Source organism: Prosopis cineraria, unplaced genomic scaffold, assembly GCF_029017545.1.
Source record: "Prosopis cineraria cultivar Desert tree isolate PC_DT_omini unplaced genomic scaffold, ASM2901754v1 PC3, whole genome shotgun sequence".
NCBI lineage: Eukaryota > Viridiplantae > Streptophyta > Magnoliopsida > Fabales > Fabaceae > Prosopis > Prosopis cineraria.
This window is the reverse complement of record NW_026555334.1, coordinates 33087861-33104428: the sequence shown is the minus strand read 5'-3', so window position 1 is coordinate 33104428 and position 16568 is coordinate 33087861. Positions and strand designations below refer to the sequence as shown.

The 16568-nt window shown below is 36.6% G+C and overlaps 2 protein-coding genes across 2 annotated transcripts; both read right to left on the bottom strand.

Moving 5' to 3' along the window:
* Positions 1-3452: 3452 nt before the first annotated feature.
* On the bottom strand, positions 3453-3942 carry LOC129305183 (uncharacterized). Its single transcript, XM_054945152.1, has one exon. It carries the CDS (start codon positions 3787-3789, stop codon positions 3628-3630), a length of 162 nt encoding a protein of 53 aa, XP_054801127.1. The 5' UTR covers positions 3790-3942; the 3' UTR covers positions 3453-3627.
* A 3936-nt stretch (positions 3943-7878) lies between these two features.
* On the bottom strand, positions 7879-9794 carry LOC129305180 (pentatricopeptide repeat-containing protein At5g15300). Its single transcript, XM_054945147.1, has one exon. It carries the CDS (start codon positions 9689-9691, stop codon positions 8057-8059), a length of 1635 nt encoding a protein of 544 aa, XP_054801122.1. The 5' UTR covers positions 9692-9794; the 3' UTR covers positions 7879-8056.
* Between the last annotated feature and the right edge of the window lie 6774 nt (positions 9795-16568).

Sequence of the window (16568 nt, the reverse complement as noted above, 5' to 3'; positions counted from 1 at the left end):
TGATACAGGTTCTGTTTTTTTTTTTGGGGGTAAAATATATTCAGGTTCTTTGTAACTCGTTCAATCATTTGGCAGGGCGTTTTAAGCATATACAAATACAATTTATGGGCAGGCAAAATTACGGGCCGTCAGTTTCCCAACGATTCTGCTTTGCTGATTGAGCTGTTAATTAGGCAGCAAAAATCTAATCTAAATAATAATAATAATAATAATAATAATAATAATAATAATAATAATAAATTTTGGAATTCGATGAAGCAGCGATGAGAAGTGGATATCAATTCCTTTTGATATGATTACAACTATTTCCTTGTTTTGCGCATTTATATGTAGAATGAGTGTCCATGTTTGAGAGTCAAAAACTATCACTGTTTAAGGTGTGATTTTCTCGTATTGGGCGCTTTTGACTGTGGCCAATAAAACAAATTATTAATAATGATGTTGTAAACCTTGATGTTCTGCTGCCTGGTAAGAAGGCAATGCATTAATTTGCTAAATCATATCACCGCGTCGCTACTCTCTGACGTCTTAAGCGAGTATCAAAAACTTTGTAAAATTACCGATAAAAAAAAAAATCCATGTGATTATCTGGACCCGAAGTTTTGTTAGTCGAAATGGTTTAAAACAAGTATATGAACTTAAACAAGTCAAAGGGACTGAATGCCGAAGCATTCAACGTGCGTTGTAGTATTTATTGTTGCAGAATCAATAGCTCCAATAAATTTTGCTAGTATCGCTACTGTACAAACAGATAAAACTTAGAATAAAGAAGAATTATATTTAAATTTTTGATAATATAATTAGATATCATGAGATTCACTAACAAATGAGCGTGGCAAAGTAACATGAATTGTGAACGTGCCTGTTTGGATTGAGAGATTAATCGATTTTAGGGACAAAAAAATTGATTAATTCATAATTTATCCAAATATCAACCTTTTTTTAAAATTGATTTTTTTTCAAAGTTTCAAGTTTCAGCTTCTCAGCTTCTGCATGTTTTTATTGCAAAGTTATATGAAAAAATTACATAAAAGGTTTAAAAAAATTATAAAAAAAGCACAAAATTTAATAAAACTGAAGCAAAATTTTTTTCTTCTTCTTTTTTTTAATAAAATTTGGATCTTTAAAAAAATTATTAACATAAGTATTCAAATAGATTAAGTTATAACATAATTAATTATAATTAAAATTATTATTTAATTAATTATTTTTATAATTTATTATATTCAATTAAAATTCAAACGGGCGCAACATTGCAGCATTTATTATGCTGTGATTTACGCGTAATTCTCCTTGAAGAAAAGGTTGTGTCTGCAAGGGAACAAGAATTCAGAGCTTTTTCCCGCGAAACCCTCACCAGTTTGCCAGAAATAATCGTGGTTTGTTTCTTCACGTCCCGTTGTAGCTATTCAAATCCACCTACCTCAACTGAGTGACTGACAATGGACTCTTTAAAGTGAATGGATGGTACAAGTCCTAGTGAGGTACTGTCTCTTCAACTGTAACCTATCCAGAGCCTAAGCGATGGGCTTGCAGTTTTCTTTGGTCAAAATGTATTTGCATCTACTGAAGCTTTGCCTTCTCTTTAAATATTTCTTGGCTCTTTCACCAAAGGAAAGTCACATCTAGCAATAAGAAAGCTCCCAGTTGCTCAACTTTTTTCTCATACCCTTTTAGGCAAAGGACAACAATGGGACTGTTGTTGGGCTGTCCCCACTGCAGAAAATGCTGGCCCCCATTAATGTATGCGTTTGCTTCCCAACTTGTGTAAGCAATCTCTTTATGCAAACCTCAAAGACCCCATTGGTCCATATTCCCTGCCAAGCACGGCATTGTAGTCCAATTGCCTCCTCCTTCTCTATCAGTCAACAAATAGAAGGGTCTGTTTATTGATCTTCGTTTTAATAGGGATTGCTGTCTTCCTCATTCGGGAAAGTTCCTTCAGCAGCATTGTGTTCGTGCCAGTGATATACTTTCATTTCATTGGCCACACCACACAATCAGATTCTCCACTGCCTCTTTTTTTCTGTGGTGAAAATAGTTACTTTGGGTTTATTGTTCCTTAAAAGTTTCATCAAAGGTCTAGCATGTGCGAATGAGGTCATGTGATGCAGCCAAGGATGACTTGCCGGCAAGCTTTATTATATGCTACAAAAGTGACCGGCAAGTCATCTCTGGCTACATAAAACCCTCATTTTCTCATGCTAGATTTTTGGATGAAAAAGCCTAACCTTCGCTTCTGGAGATCACACGGACTACTCAAAATACCGGGACTGACTGATGCAACTGAAAACTGCTTCAAGGTTAAGTTTAATGGATTTGCATGCCAGCTGAAAACATGGCAAAATGTACAAAAGTTTATACTCAAACAGCTATATATTTGAGCTTCAAATTTCTCCTCAGGTTGATTTGATTCGTTTTGCTGAATTTGGCTGGGATTATCAGCGGCCAGTTTGCGTTAATTTTCCCCTGGCTTTGCACCAATGCTTGAAGCAGTGACTACTACTGCTTAAAATTTCTAAACATTAAAATAATGTCTCTTCATGCAATTTGTTTTGTACCATTTTCTGCTTATTTTTGTATTATTTTATGCTCATACAGTGCGAGGGATTTGATATGTCTTCCTGCTAGGAATGTTATTGAAATGATTCCAAGTCGTTGCGCATGTATGGACTGGTAAGTACTTGTCACCAACGGTTTCAGCACCTACAAAGCTATTGTTACTGTTTGTATTCTTGGCTACCATAACAACTTTTCAATAAACGAGATCAGTTGCAGTTTTCCGTGGCCAATGTACACGACTCACAGGGTTAGGTTACCTTTTTATTTTTATTTTTGCAGTAATGAGTTGTGACTACAGTGTTATTATCCATATGCAGCATGCAAAAGGAAGCTTCTCTACCATTCTATCTGATTTCTCATGTGCTTCCGTAGGAAGTTTCCATCCATAGTGAGCTTCTATTCCCCCCACCCTCACCCCCAACCTCAAAAAAGGACAGAGAGAAAGAAAGAAAGGAAAAATGAATTTATGTAACATTTCTTTTCTTTTGATGTTTTCATGGTTCTTTTTTCCTTAGGGATGCGATTTCTCAAGATTGCTTCATACATTGCGAACGAGAAAGAATACCTGCAAAATTGATCTGGAAAAATTAAGGAAACAAGGAACGCCCTAGCTACTGTATGCGGTTGTGTCAAGGTTCTTACTTCTTTGATGTCAAGATATTCAAGGGCTTAATTCACATGGAAGTGATGGAACATTTTTCTTAATGGGAAATAATAAAAAGGTCATATATATTTTCTAACATTTCCTACCATCTGAATATTGCAAAACCTGTCAAGGCTAATAGTGTTACTTTGTTTGCGTGGACTTTAGCAACTCCAGTAATCAAGATTGGTGTATGTTACCAGTTAGACCAGAAGGTCAAATTGGCCGAGCCTTATTAATCGATATATCATTGAAGGGAGACTTCTCATAACATAAAACTCACAGAATTAGGTTCGCATTTGAAATATGAAACAAATTAAAAAACATTACATATAAGCAAGAGACGTAGTGAACTTCAGGATTAGTGAGAAAATTGAGACAGCAAGAGGAAAGTAAAACCCAGACAAGGAAAGGATGAGGAACTAGATAGATAATAGACCTTCTCGTACGAGCAAACCAAACACGAGGACGATCAGGCCAAGTGTGATGCATTGAGTTGGGGATATGAAGGTTTGTGAGTATGCAGATAAGGTCAATACTGCACCAACAGATCCAATCAGAAGGGCAATCATGTTCTGACTCATTTCTTTTTCAAGATCAGAGACTCTCGTCTCCTCCTCCTGCTGAGTTTTGCTTCTTTCACTTGATGCAGGAAGAACCCTCTTCTGTCACGTTTTGATGGTTGAAGAACCAATCTTGGAATTCTGTTCTGGTTTTCTGGCAAAGTCAACTCTTGTTTCACTGTCAGAGGGCAGGTCATACAATATTTAATGCAAGATTAATTTAATATGACCTACGTTCATGAATGTTGAAAGGGTCATGATTCCGTTGTCTCGTTAATATTTTAACTTTAAAATCATTGAACTAGTTTTTAAAATTTTTTAGCGTAGAAGTTAAAAATGATAAATAGATAATTATTGCACACAATTCATTCTTATAAAATGATTTTGAGATTTTAAAAGGGCCTAATTCATTCATTTACTAATTTTGGAACTGCGACTGAATTAAATTATTTAGTTGAAAAGAGAAGCATTAATTTGTTGTATGAAAGAGAACTTTAATTTGGAGTTGCAAGCATTGATCTAAGTGTTGGTAGTCAATGGAAATTTAGATATCGGTTTATGGTCCTTCTGAAATCTGGAATAATTTGAAGTTCTTTTAAACTAAACTTCATTCACTTTTAATCCATTCATATAATTCTACCTAAAAATTAAAAAAACATCTATACTTTTTTTCTTTTTTTTTTTTAGCATAAACATTGAATCTCATTAAGAACTCCGCCTATGTTTATAGCCGGTCCCAAGCCCGGGTAAAGGAGGAGGGTTGTGTTAGGCCATCAACAGCCAATGTAAAAATTTGTTGAATCTATCATGAACATGGACAATAGACGTTATAATGTTAATGCTAGGTCGTTGCCCGTAAGTAACGCGCTGCATGGCTCGAGTACAGTGATAAGTGAGTTAGAGCCGCTGCATCGGCGCCCGGATGTAGTGTTAAATGAGCAAGGGCTACCGCGTCATTCTGGACGCACGCGGCTAAAGAAGTTAGTCCATAAGAGCAAAATTAGATTTGGTACTTGGAATGTTGGGACATTAAATTGTAAATCTGTAGAGGTTGTAGGGGTTATGATTCAAAGGAAAATCAATATCCTTTGCTTGCAAGAAACAAAATGGCGTGGAGAAGAAGCTAAGGATATTCAAGATTTCAAACTTTGGTATACAGGAAAAGTAAGTGCACGCAATGGAGTAGGCATCATTATAGATAAGGAGTGGAAGAAGAACGTTGTAGAAGTTAGCAGAATTGGAGACAGAATTATTTCTTTAAAAATGATAATTGGACGGGAGACTGTTAATATTGTTAGCGCTTATGCGCCGCAAGTCGGGACAGAAGCCAATCTTAAGGAATTATTTTGGGAGGATCTGGAGGGGTTGATTCGACACATACCACAGAGTGAAAAGATTTTTATTGGAGGAGACTTTAATGGGCATGTCGGGAGGGAAGCTGGTCAGTATGCGAGGGTGCATGGTGGTTTTGGTTTTGGAGAGCTAAACAATGAAAGGCAAACTCTTCTTGATTTCTCATTAGCGTATGATTTTAAGATTGCCAACACTTGTTTCAAGAAGAGAGACGAGCATCTCATCACCTACAAAAGTGGAGCCTCAAGGTCGCAGATTGATTTTCTTTTGGTTAGGAACACAGATAGAAAACTTTGTAAAAATTGTAAGGTGATCCCTGGAGATGCTGTAACGACACAACATAGGGTCCTAGTCCTTGATGTGTGTATTATGAGTAAAATCCAAAAACGTCGACAAGTAGTAACACCAAGGATTAGGTGGTGGCAATTAAAAGGTGAGAAGCAAGATATTTTCAAGAGAAATCTTTTGGATAAAGGAATTTGGGATTCTCAGGAAAGTGCTAACATCATATGGGAGGATATGGCTAAAAAGATACGGGAGGTTGCAAAAGTAGTTTTGGGAGAATCGAAAGATTTTGGTCCGAGAGATAAGGAGTCTTGGTGGTGGAATAATAGTGTACAGGATAAAATCAAGTATAAGAAGAACTGTTTTAAAGCCATACATTTGTGTAACAATGAGGAAAATTGGGAGAGGTACCGTATGGCTAAGAAGGAAACTAAGAGAGCTGTGGGTGAAGCTCGTTCTAAAGCTTTTGAAGAATTTTATAAGAACCTTGAGACGAAGGAAGGAGAGCAAAATATTTATAAGATTGCCAAGAGTAGGGAAAGAAAATCAAGAGATCTAGAACAGGTAAGGTGTATTAAGGATGAAGAGGGAAGAATTTTAGTTACAGATGATGAAATTAAAAATAGATGGGAGACTTATTTTTCTAAACTTTTCAATGATGGAGAGGATTCATCTAGTAACTTGGAGGATTTAGTAACTGGTGAAGGAGAACAAAATTTGTCATTCTATCGAAAAATACGTGATAAGGAGGTAAAGGAAGCTCTTAAAAAAATGGCAAATGGTAGAGCTAACGGACCTGATTGTATATCTATCGAAGCGTGGAAATGTTTAGGTGAAGAAGGGGTGAGATGGTTAACTAAGTTATTTAATGTGATTTTACGGTCCAAGAAAATGCCTGATGAGTGGAGGAAAAGTACATTAATTCCTATTTATAAAAATAAAGGAGATATTCAGAATTGTACTAACTATAGAGGGATTAAACTCATGAGCCACACAATGAAATTGTGGGAGAAAGTAATTGAGCACAGGTTGAGATTGGAGACAAGTATTTCTGAGAATCAATTTGGTTTTATGCCAGGTAGATCAACTACAGAGGCGATTTATCTACTAAGGGGATTAATGGAAAAGTATCGTTGTAAAGATAAAGATCTACACATGGTTTTTATTGATTTGGAAAAAGCTTATGACCGTATACCAAGAAAAGTGCTTTGGAAAGCGTTGGAAAAAAAGGGAGTACGGATTGCTTATATTAAAGCCATACAAGATATGTATAAGGGGGTAAAAACTAGTATAAGAACGCCTAGTGGTCAAACAAAGGATTTTCCTATAAAGATTGGACTACATCAGGGATCATCTCTGAGTCCTTATTTGTTCAACTTGATTTTAAATGTTTTGACGGAACATATTCAAGAGGAAATCCCGAAATGTATGCTCTTCGCGGATGATATAGTTCTTATAGCAGAGACAAGAGAAGAGGTTAATTGCAAACTTGAGTTATGGAGGAGGACATTGGAGTCGAAAGGTTTTCGTCTGAGTAGAAGTAAGACGGAATATTTATATTGTAAATTTGATAAAGGACTATTCGAAAATAATTTGGAAGTGAAATTGGGGGATCAAATTATACCTCAAGTGAAAAAGTTTAGATATTTGGGAGCCATTATTCAAAATGATGGCGAAATCAGTGGAGATATTTTACATAGAATTCAAGCTGGGTGGTTTAATTGGAGAAAAGCTAAAGGAGTTATTTGTGACCGTAAGGTGCCTAATAAACTTAAAGGAAAGTTTTATCGTACTGTTATCAGACCGGCAATGTTATATAGTAGTGAATGCTGGGCTCTAACGGGACAGCAAGAGCATAAAGTTGGAGTAGCAGAGATGAGAATGTTACGATGGATGTGCGGACATACACGTAAAGATAAAATTCGAAATGAGCACATACGTGAAAAAGTGAGGGTGGCACCTATTGAGGAAAAAATGGTAGAAAATCGGTTGAGATGGTTTGGGCATGTACAAAGAAGACCAAGGGAGGCACCAGTGAGAAGAGTGGAACATATAACTTTGAGTCCGATTAAGAGAGGTAGAGGAAGGCCTAAGAGAACACTCTTGGAAGTTGTTGAACGTGATCTCTTAATTAATAATATTTCTAAAAGCTTAATAAATGATAGAACACAATGACGTCTTGCAATCCATGTAGCCGACCCCACCTAGTGGGATAAAGGCTTGTTGTTGTTGTTGTTGTTGTTGTTATTGAATCTCATTAAGACCTTAAAAATATTTTGTTACTGAAAAATTATAAATAATTTCTTGTTCAACAAAGATCTGAAATTGGTCGTTAGATGTATTTCCTTTTCTGCTGACTTACAAATTTTGACTAGATCAACTGCGATTTTCCTTTAACAGGGATTCAACCGGTTAGCTGTATCATACACTGCAAAATGTAGAAGCGAGTGCATATAGGTTATTGGTTGTGACTGAAAAATGAAGACATTCCCGTAATATAGAATGGAACCCTCAATCCCATTGACATGTTCCAGCCATTTTCCCAGCTAAGTAATATTATTGTCAAAAGAAACCTATAAATATCCAACAAAATATACATATGAACCGAGTAGAACATGGGATCTGATGGCATCTTATCCCCAATTCGCGGCTATATTTGGCTTCTTGATCTCAACTTACGACTTGAGTCAAATAAATAACGCATCAGAGACCTGTCATCTGCTTCAACTAAACTGTACCCAGTTTTCTTCTTTACGCCACTCTCATTCATTACTTTCCTTAATTTCTCAGCCCCATCCCACTCACCTCTTGAAGCATATACGTTAGACAGCAATACGTAGTCACCACTCTCGTTCTTTCTCATTCCAAGAAGCTTTTCGTTCGCCAGTTTTGCCAACTCCACATTTCCATGAACTCTGCAAGCTCCAAGCAGAGTCCTCCATACTATTGCATTAGGTTCAATCTTCATTGAGTCTATGAAATCAAACGATTCCTTCAATAGTCCAGCACGTCCCAGCATGTCTACCATGCAACCATAGTGCTTAATGTTGGGCTCAATTTTACACTCACTTCTCATATGGTCAAAATATCGATAACCCTCATCAACTTTACCGGCATGGCTGCAAGCTGCCAAGACTCCCACAAGGGTGATCTCATCTGGTCTGATTGTGGTCATCTGCATCTCCCTGTACATATCAAGTGTTTCCTCAGCATGGCCATTGAAAGCCAAGCCTCCTATGACTGAGTTCCACGAGGTCACATCTTTGTCTCTAATTGCTCTGAACACTTCAATCGCCTTTTCTATGCTTCCACACTTGGAATACATGTCAATAAGTGCATTCCCAATTATTGTGCTTAACTCTCCCGAACACATTTCCAAGATGTAGCTATGTATATTTTGATCGATGTCCAAATCTCCTAGATCGGCACAAGCAGATAACAGACTCAACATTGTCACTTCATCTGGGCGTTCCCCAACTGTTCTCATCTCCTCAAACAGATCTAACGCCTGTTCATGCGAGCCACGAAGCACGTAACCAGCGATCATTGCGTTCCAAGTAACCACGTCTCTCTCTGGAACTTCGTCAAACAGCTTTCTCGCGCTCTCCATCTCTCCTTGCTTAGCATACCCAGTTATCATTACATTCCAAGAAACTAAATCTCTTACGGGCATTTCATCAAATAGTTGACGCGCCACAGTCAGATCCCCTCGCTTGGCATATACCGCGGTTAGTGCTGACCATGAAACTACGTCCGTCTTCGCATCATCATCAAAAAGTGCGCTTGCAATCTTCAAGTCTCCACAATTAGCGTGAAAGAATATAAGAGTATTTCGTACAGATGGATTTGACTGGAACCCGAATTTCACAACCCTTCCATGAACTGCATTACCCGTCTTAACCCAGGAAAGCTTGGTGCAAGCCTTAAGCACAAAGGGGAAAGTGAAGTTATCAGGCTTTCTACCTTGATTATCCATTTGGGCATACAGAGCAACGGCCTTTAGGGGGTTTGAGCTTTGAGCGGAGGCTCTGATCATGGTGTTCCACATGAAAATGTCTGGTTCAGCAATATGAGCAAACACTTGGTGGGCATACTCCATAGTGCCCAAAAATTCCATGGCACTCGTGAAAATGAGTTCTCTGAGGTATCGAACATTTGAATTGAATCCATTGATGATCATGCAAGCGTGGATCTGCTTCAGAGTTCGAAAGTTGGTGCATTTTTGCCATATACTCAGTCGCCTGCGGCGATTAATGCCGCCGTCGCTGGTTCTTTTTCTGATCATCAAATTCCCCGGCGCTCCCCACTGTTTCTAATTTCGAGAATGGCATTAACAAGTGGAGACACGTGGCAGGATGACCGTTGGGTTGTATTATCAGTGGGCCAAACCCATTCAGCTGGTGAAAAACTAAGGCAGAACCATGCCCACAAAATTATTTTCAAATAAGAATTAACAATAAATTATCATTTAAAAGAAAACAAGTCGCAATTTAATTCTTGTTTACAAATAATTTTTTTTAAATTTTTTTTGAATATAATACTCCGAAAAACTAACGAAACAGGGTGCATAAAAAGCAAGAGTTGGTTTCGTTCTTAATAAACATTCTTTATTTTTATTTTGTTAAAAAATAAAAATTTATATAAATTATATGATTTTTTAATAAAATTGTTTACCAATTTACAATCCACATTTAATATGATCAAATAATTTTTTTATTTTAATAAATTTAAAATAAAAATAAAAATATTAAATATTAGGGGTGTTCAGCTAGACCCGTCTTGATTGACCCGGTATCGTCCCGATCATATCGGGACGGGTCTTGTCCCGGCCCGAAAATAATCGGGACGGGACTTTACGGGACAGGATAAGAAAGGGGTTCAGGACGGGACGGGACGCGGGATTACTATCGGGACGTCCCGTCCCGTCTCGAATATTATATATATTATTTTTTATTTTAAATATATTAATTATATTAATATAATTTATACTTATATTAATTATATCAATTATAATTTTAATATTTGCAATTCTTATTTAAAACTAAAGTTTTTTTATATTGATAATTTTAATAGCATGGAGTAAATATGGCGATATCTTTCTTTATAATATATTAATTATATTAATATAATTTATTCTTATATGTATCTATTTAATAACCTTTATTTATAATATATTTCTTGCTTATTTTTAGAAGAATAATTAGCTTATTTCATCTTCACTAAAGTAGAAGAATAATGATTTGATGTTGTGTTTGACTTGCCTGTTGTTATTAATCTTATAGCATAAAGATCACTTGTATTTGTTATTATAATATGTAGTTATGATTAATATAATTCAATAATTGATTTTAAATTATTGTTATTTATGTGCTTGTGTTGTTCTGATTTTAAACTTAATAAATTATATGATTTAAAATTTTAATGAACGTTATTATTCAAATTTTTTTTCGATATTATTCTATTTATCGAGATGGCGGGACGTTTCAATCTTGTCCCGGTCCCATCCCGACTCTTAACGGGACGGGACGACTATCGGGACGGGACGGGACACGGGACCAAAATTCAGTCTCAATTTTTTTTTCGGGACGGGACACTGGACGGGGGTGTCCCGGTCCCGTCCCGTCCCATGAACACCCCTAATACATCTGTACTATTTGCATCCTCATAGGCAGAAAGGGCTCCTCCACAGAGGGAAGCCAACTCCAAAAAATTAGCATGCGAGGACAAGTAAACACCAAATCATGTGATGCGAGTATCAGTGTACATGCGCATCCATACAGTCTCGGTATAAATAAGGAACAATTTCAACAAATAAAAAGTCGTAAGCTTTCACCTTCCATTACTTTGTCTACCTTGTGAAACTATCAATTTTGTTCCGAAAATTTTTACATCAATACATAACCCACAGAAGGAAATAGATATGAATGGGCCACATTCTAAAAAAAGTCTTAAAAATCTATGCCAAATTTTTTAATACGGAAAAACACATATATCATTTACAAAAATTAGGGGGGAAAAGTCTGCATAATATCATGATCTACAAATTTTTATTCACTTGCATTTCAAATGAATGATGGCTAACCATTAAAAAAAGATTAATTTAAGTGGTCCATTTAATTAAGCCGTGCTTGTTTGCCATGGAAAATAAGTCATATATTTGTATGTCTCTCGTCGTGACCCATATTTTTTTTACTGGCCACAAATTTTAAATATAAAACATAAAAACCGTAACTATTATAAACTATGGAACTCATTTTTCAAGTTTTACCTGATACAAAAGATCTACTTCAAGTAATGTCATAAAGTATCAATAGAAGCAATGTCAGAGTTATTTTTTGTTATAAAAATTACAAAGACAAATTTTTTAATATAGTTATTTGAAATCCAAAATCCTCGTGTTAGATCCAATTAGTATTATCAAACCCAACAATAAAAATTTCCCTAAGATATTTTTTCATAAACACTATTTAACTTTTCAACCTAATTTAACAAGATGGCATATTTTCTCCTTAACCGAACCATAATTATACATGGATAAGAACTTTTTTTTCTATGATACTATGGATAAGAACTTTTGTCAAAACCGTAAAAGGTATCTAAAGGTATGAGGATGTCCGATGAGCCAGGCCTCTTTTTTTTGCCAACCAATATTGGCCCTTTTAGCATGGGCTAGACCTGTTCGATGAACCCAAAACTGGGCCTTCTGAGAAAATGGAACCCAATTTGTTCCCTCTTTTTCTTAGGCAAAAGAATCCAATCTGTTCAACAGAGACGATTTGGCGCGCAAAATGTTCAGGGAAAGTGGGAAACATCAGAGTAGTAAAAGAAACACAAAGGAAGGTTATGGTTCTTGAAAAGTAAGCCAACTGCGCACATATCTACATCCAGAAATCTTGAAACTTATCACTATTGTGCAACCTCCTAACTTGAATGCAGATGATGATGTTATATGTTGGAGACCTTTAAACGATGGCAACTTCTCTATCAAATTTGCTTACAAGGTCATAGAATCTCACTGTGATATCACTAGCCTTGAAATTTGGTCTAAAATTTGAAAGTGGCCAACTTATGAGAAGATCAAGTCCTTTCTCTGAAAGGCAGTTTGGGATCGACTTCAACCTAAAATCTCATATTTTAATGGGAATACTCCTTCTCTCAAAACTTGTCCTTTTGGTTGTAATTCTTTAAATTCCACCACTCATATCTTGAGAGATTGCAAAAGATCTAAAGAGGTTTGGTTAAAACTAGTTAAAAAAACTAAACTTAATACTTTCTTCTCTCTATCTTTACAGGAATGAATTCTCTAGAATGCAAAAAGAGAAGCGAAAAATGCAAGATCACGTAGTATCCCTTGGCAAAAGCTCTTCGCTCACGTGTGTTGGAATATTTGAAAAGAGAGGTGCAAAATCATTTACTCTGAAGATGATACCCATGAGAGAGACATTGCTTTCACCAGCATACAAGATATCCTCAATGACCAATACCTCCAATCTAGAATCAATTTTTTGACTCAACAGGATGATAGAATTAAGGCCAAATGGTTCCCCCCTGAAAAAGAGTGGGTAAGACTTGATGTAGATGGCTTTGTCAGCAATCAAGGGGCTGCTTCTTGTGATGGTCTCATTCGAGATAACCACGACAATTGGATCAAAGGTTTCTCTAAATTTCTTGATTACCATCCCAGCACGGTGGCCGAACTTATGGGCATTCTTGAAGGACTCACTATTTGTTGAGCTGAGAAGTTTAATAGAGTTAATGTATTCTCGAACTCAACTGAAGCAATTACATTCATTCACAATGAGTTTTCTAATACTCATCCACTTGTTACAACTATTAACAAAATTAGAGACCTTCTTATGTATGATTGGACTGTCACTTTTGATCATGTTTTCAGAGAAGCTAACAAATGCACATATTGGATGACTCATCAAGCCTCTCCCAACAACTCAATTGTTCAGATTTTTAATAATCCTCCTACTGATTGTAGTCACATTTTGTACGCTGATATGACTTAATTTGTCTATCTGCATGGTTTTTCCGTGGCCTTTTATTTAAAAAAAAAAAAAATGGAAGGTTCTCTTCGCGACGGGTTTAGCGAACGTTATGGAGGAAGTCAGCTACAGACAAAACCAAGTTTCAGAGGTAAACTATCGAAAACCTAACCCACGTGTATTTATACGAACTCCCTGATTGTATTTCCCTTCTCAAATTTTCATAATCATTTAACAGTTAGGATTTATATTCCCTTTGTTTGAGGAATTCCGTTCAATCAATTTCTTTCTGGAATGCACGAGGTAGACTCCGTTCCATTTCTTTTTAATAAGTTGGACCACGGTCTAGGTAGATGGAAATAATGGTCGATTAGGAACCTCATGGTTTATGAAGGAAGAATGAGTGAATGACGATTAAAAACCTTGCAAGAAGATTAATGTAAAATGAGACCTATAGAGTGCAAGTATAAAAGCTTGAGTCGTAAAATTTGAGATTTCCGTAGTAAACGAGATTCCCATTTTGTGTTAATTCCTTTACATTGTCTTTTGTCGTCGTTCTCCCATTTATGAAATTGATCAAACCCAGTTTATGCGGTTGGGTACGACCAGCACAAAATTAAGACGAGTTCATTATGTATTGGGAAGTTGCATTTAAATTTGGATTGGAAACTAGAATAAGGATGGGGCAAGCTGCTGGCCAAAAAGGGATGACTCCAGAAGAATGCCATGGTTATGAGGAAGGGAGACATGAGCAAGAATTCATAAATCGTTGGAGTTAAGATCACAGAAGCTTATTTCGTTCCTTCTATGACATATGACAGTTACCAGCTGGCTAAGGAAGATCATGGTTATCTGAAATTCTTTCTTTAGTTACTTATTTTAGGAGAACTTCTGTTGAAGCCTTCGTGCATGCTGGGTATCACTGTCGTTCTCATTTTGATTCACTCAAGTCTCTAAATGAACTTTGATGTCTATATATTGTTTCTTCCAATATGGCTTCGACTATCGAACTTGACATGAACAAGCTAATTTTCCAGGGTGCTTGAAAAACCAACCTGATTTTTAAGAAATTCCTATATGCACTTGGAGTGAGTGATTTGTAAGTGCAGTCTCTTACTCCGAGGTGCATTTGAATTCTTGGTACTAATTCAACGGCTGGGTTTCACACTTTCACTTTCACATATATGGACCCTACATAAACTTACACACTGTGCCGAGTTACAGGGTTTCTAATGTGACCTGGTCTTGTTCACCATCGCCAGGAAATGGTTGCAAAATCTTAACCCTTTTACTAGCTTGATGGTCACCGCTTTCAAGGAAAAGTAAAAAATAGATTAATGGGGTGAACTCCACCGATTTCTTTTTCTGGTGAGTCTATCCTAAACTTTAATGAAAAAAGGAGATGACTTAGAAAAAGTTAGCTCCCTCATTAGGATGGATAATTTTAGGTGCAGCCATGAGATGTAAGGATGAGCCCAGCAGCATTATCATTTTCAAACATTGAATGCAAGCCTAGGGATTTTGATCACCAGTGGAAGGAATCTATTCTGAATCTGGAAACACATTTAAGTAAATTAACAATCGCGCACTTGAATGTAATCAAAAGTTTCAACCTACTCAAGGTTATGCTTTAAAACCTTAAAAGTCGGTGTCACCTGATGATGCCTTCATTATAATCTTTTTGGACGTGTTTTCTCTGGTGAAAAAGACACCTTTGTTCATGACATGGTTTTATGATGGGTCGTGACAAAAAATTTATACGCTCATCTACTAACAAACCTTGTAGAGAAATAAGATGTGATTTACTCTGTGATCGGTGATTTAATAAGTTCAGGCCCGCTTACCTACGCTATGTTGTATATCTCCTGTGTCAATTTGACCTCTGGCATTATTGAGTTTAGTTTTTCATTTATGTTACCATCATATTTAGGCATCGTCAAGATATTTACCTGCTACGACAGTGGTAAAGGATCAGAAGTTTCTTCACCTCCGGATTAACAGTGACTTAATATTTTATCTGCTTCACTTGGGTTTTATTGATGACGTGGGTGTCTCTAGCTCAATCAGATTTTTGTTAGAACAAGAAAATAGTAGAGATTGTTAATATAAAAAAAATTTAATAAGCCCAGATATATTTCTTGTAAGCTTGATCTTTATACCTCTCATTCCTCAAATTATAAAGGACAAAGTTAACTTTTAACCTTGATTATTTTTTTGGTCACAGGGTATTCCGATTCTCCCACTGGAGCCAAATTAGTGTTGACGGTGCTTGTGAATTGTGACTCAGTAAGCGTTGCCTGGCTCATTTATGTCTCCGGTGAAAATGATAGCATTTCTCGCAAACACTGAATTGGAACGCACTGAGAGCAATGCCAATGGTAAATTGAAAAAAAAAAAAAATCGATTCATGAGTCAATTTTCGCCCCTTACTGTCGGGCATCGACCACGTGGGACTCGTATGACTTTGACAAGTGTAAGGGGCACTCATTTAATAGGATCATTATGACTGTGCTGGACCATTGCAATGCTAGAGCTGGCAATGATCAAAGAAAATTTAAGAAGGTGTCCCCGTTGTCCTTCCTATAGCCTATGTGAGTCTTGGATCCTTGAGACCTTTCCATCTCACAACGTATATACACATTTAAGTTTTTCTGTATCGGCTCTTTTTCACCGAGGGGCCCTTCTTTTGTCTTTTCATGCGCCAAATCCTTCAAGGTGCCTTCCCGCAGCCTCAGAGCCCCCACCTTAATAAATTGCTCGTGTTTGCCCCCAAATTAAAACTCAATCGTTAAGGAAGTTCTTCAGTATAATCAGTTTATCACAGTCCCAACGATTAAAGTGTCCACCTTTTTTGGCACCTAAGTTTCCGATCTGGGTAACTGTCAACTTATGGGTTAAGATCCATCTTCATCTTTCGTGGATGCCTTCTTAATTTATTTGGCGCTCCTGCTTTTTCTTAAAATATTACTAGTGGTTCTTCAATGAATTTTAAGAGAAGTAAAGTCCTCCGTGAACTGGGTCTGCTCATTCTTACCTATTCGTGGCACTCTATAAGCCAGGGTAGCTCCACAATGTGAAAATAAGACTTTTCACGACAATAGGCTTCTGCAGTATCTCTGCCGCTGATGTTAGAACAAATGCTACTAATTCGGTTAGATACTTTCTCATTGG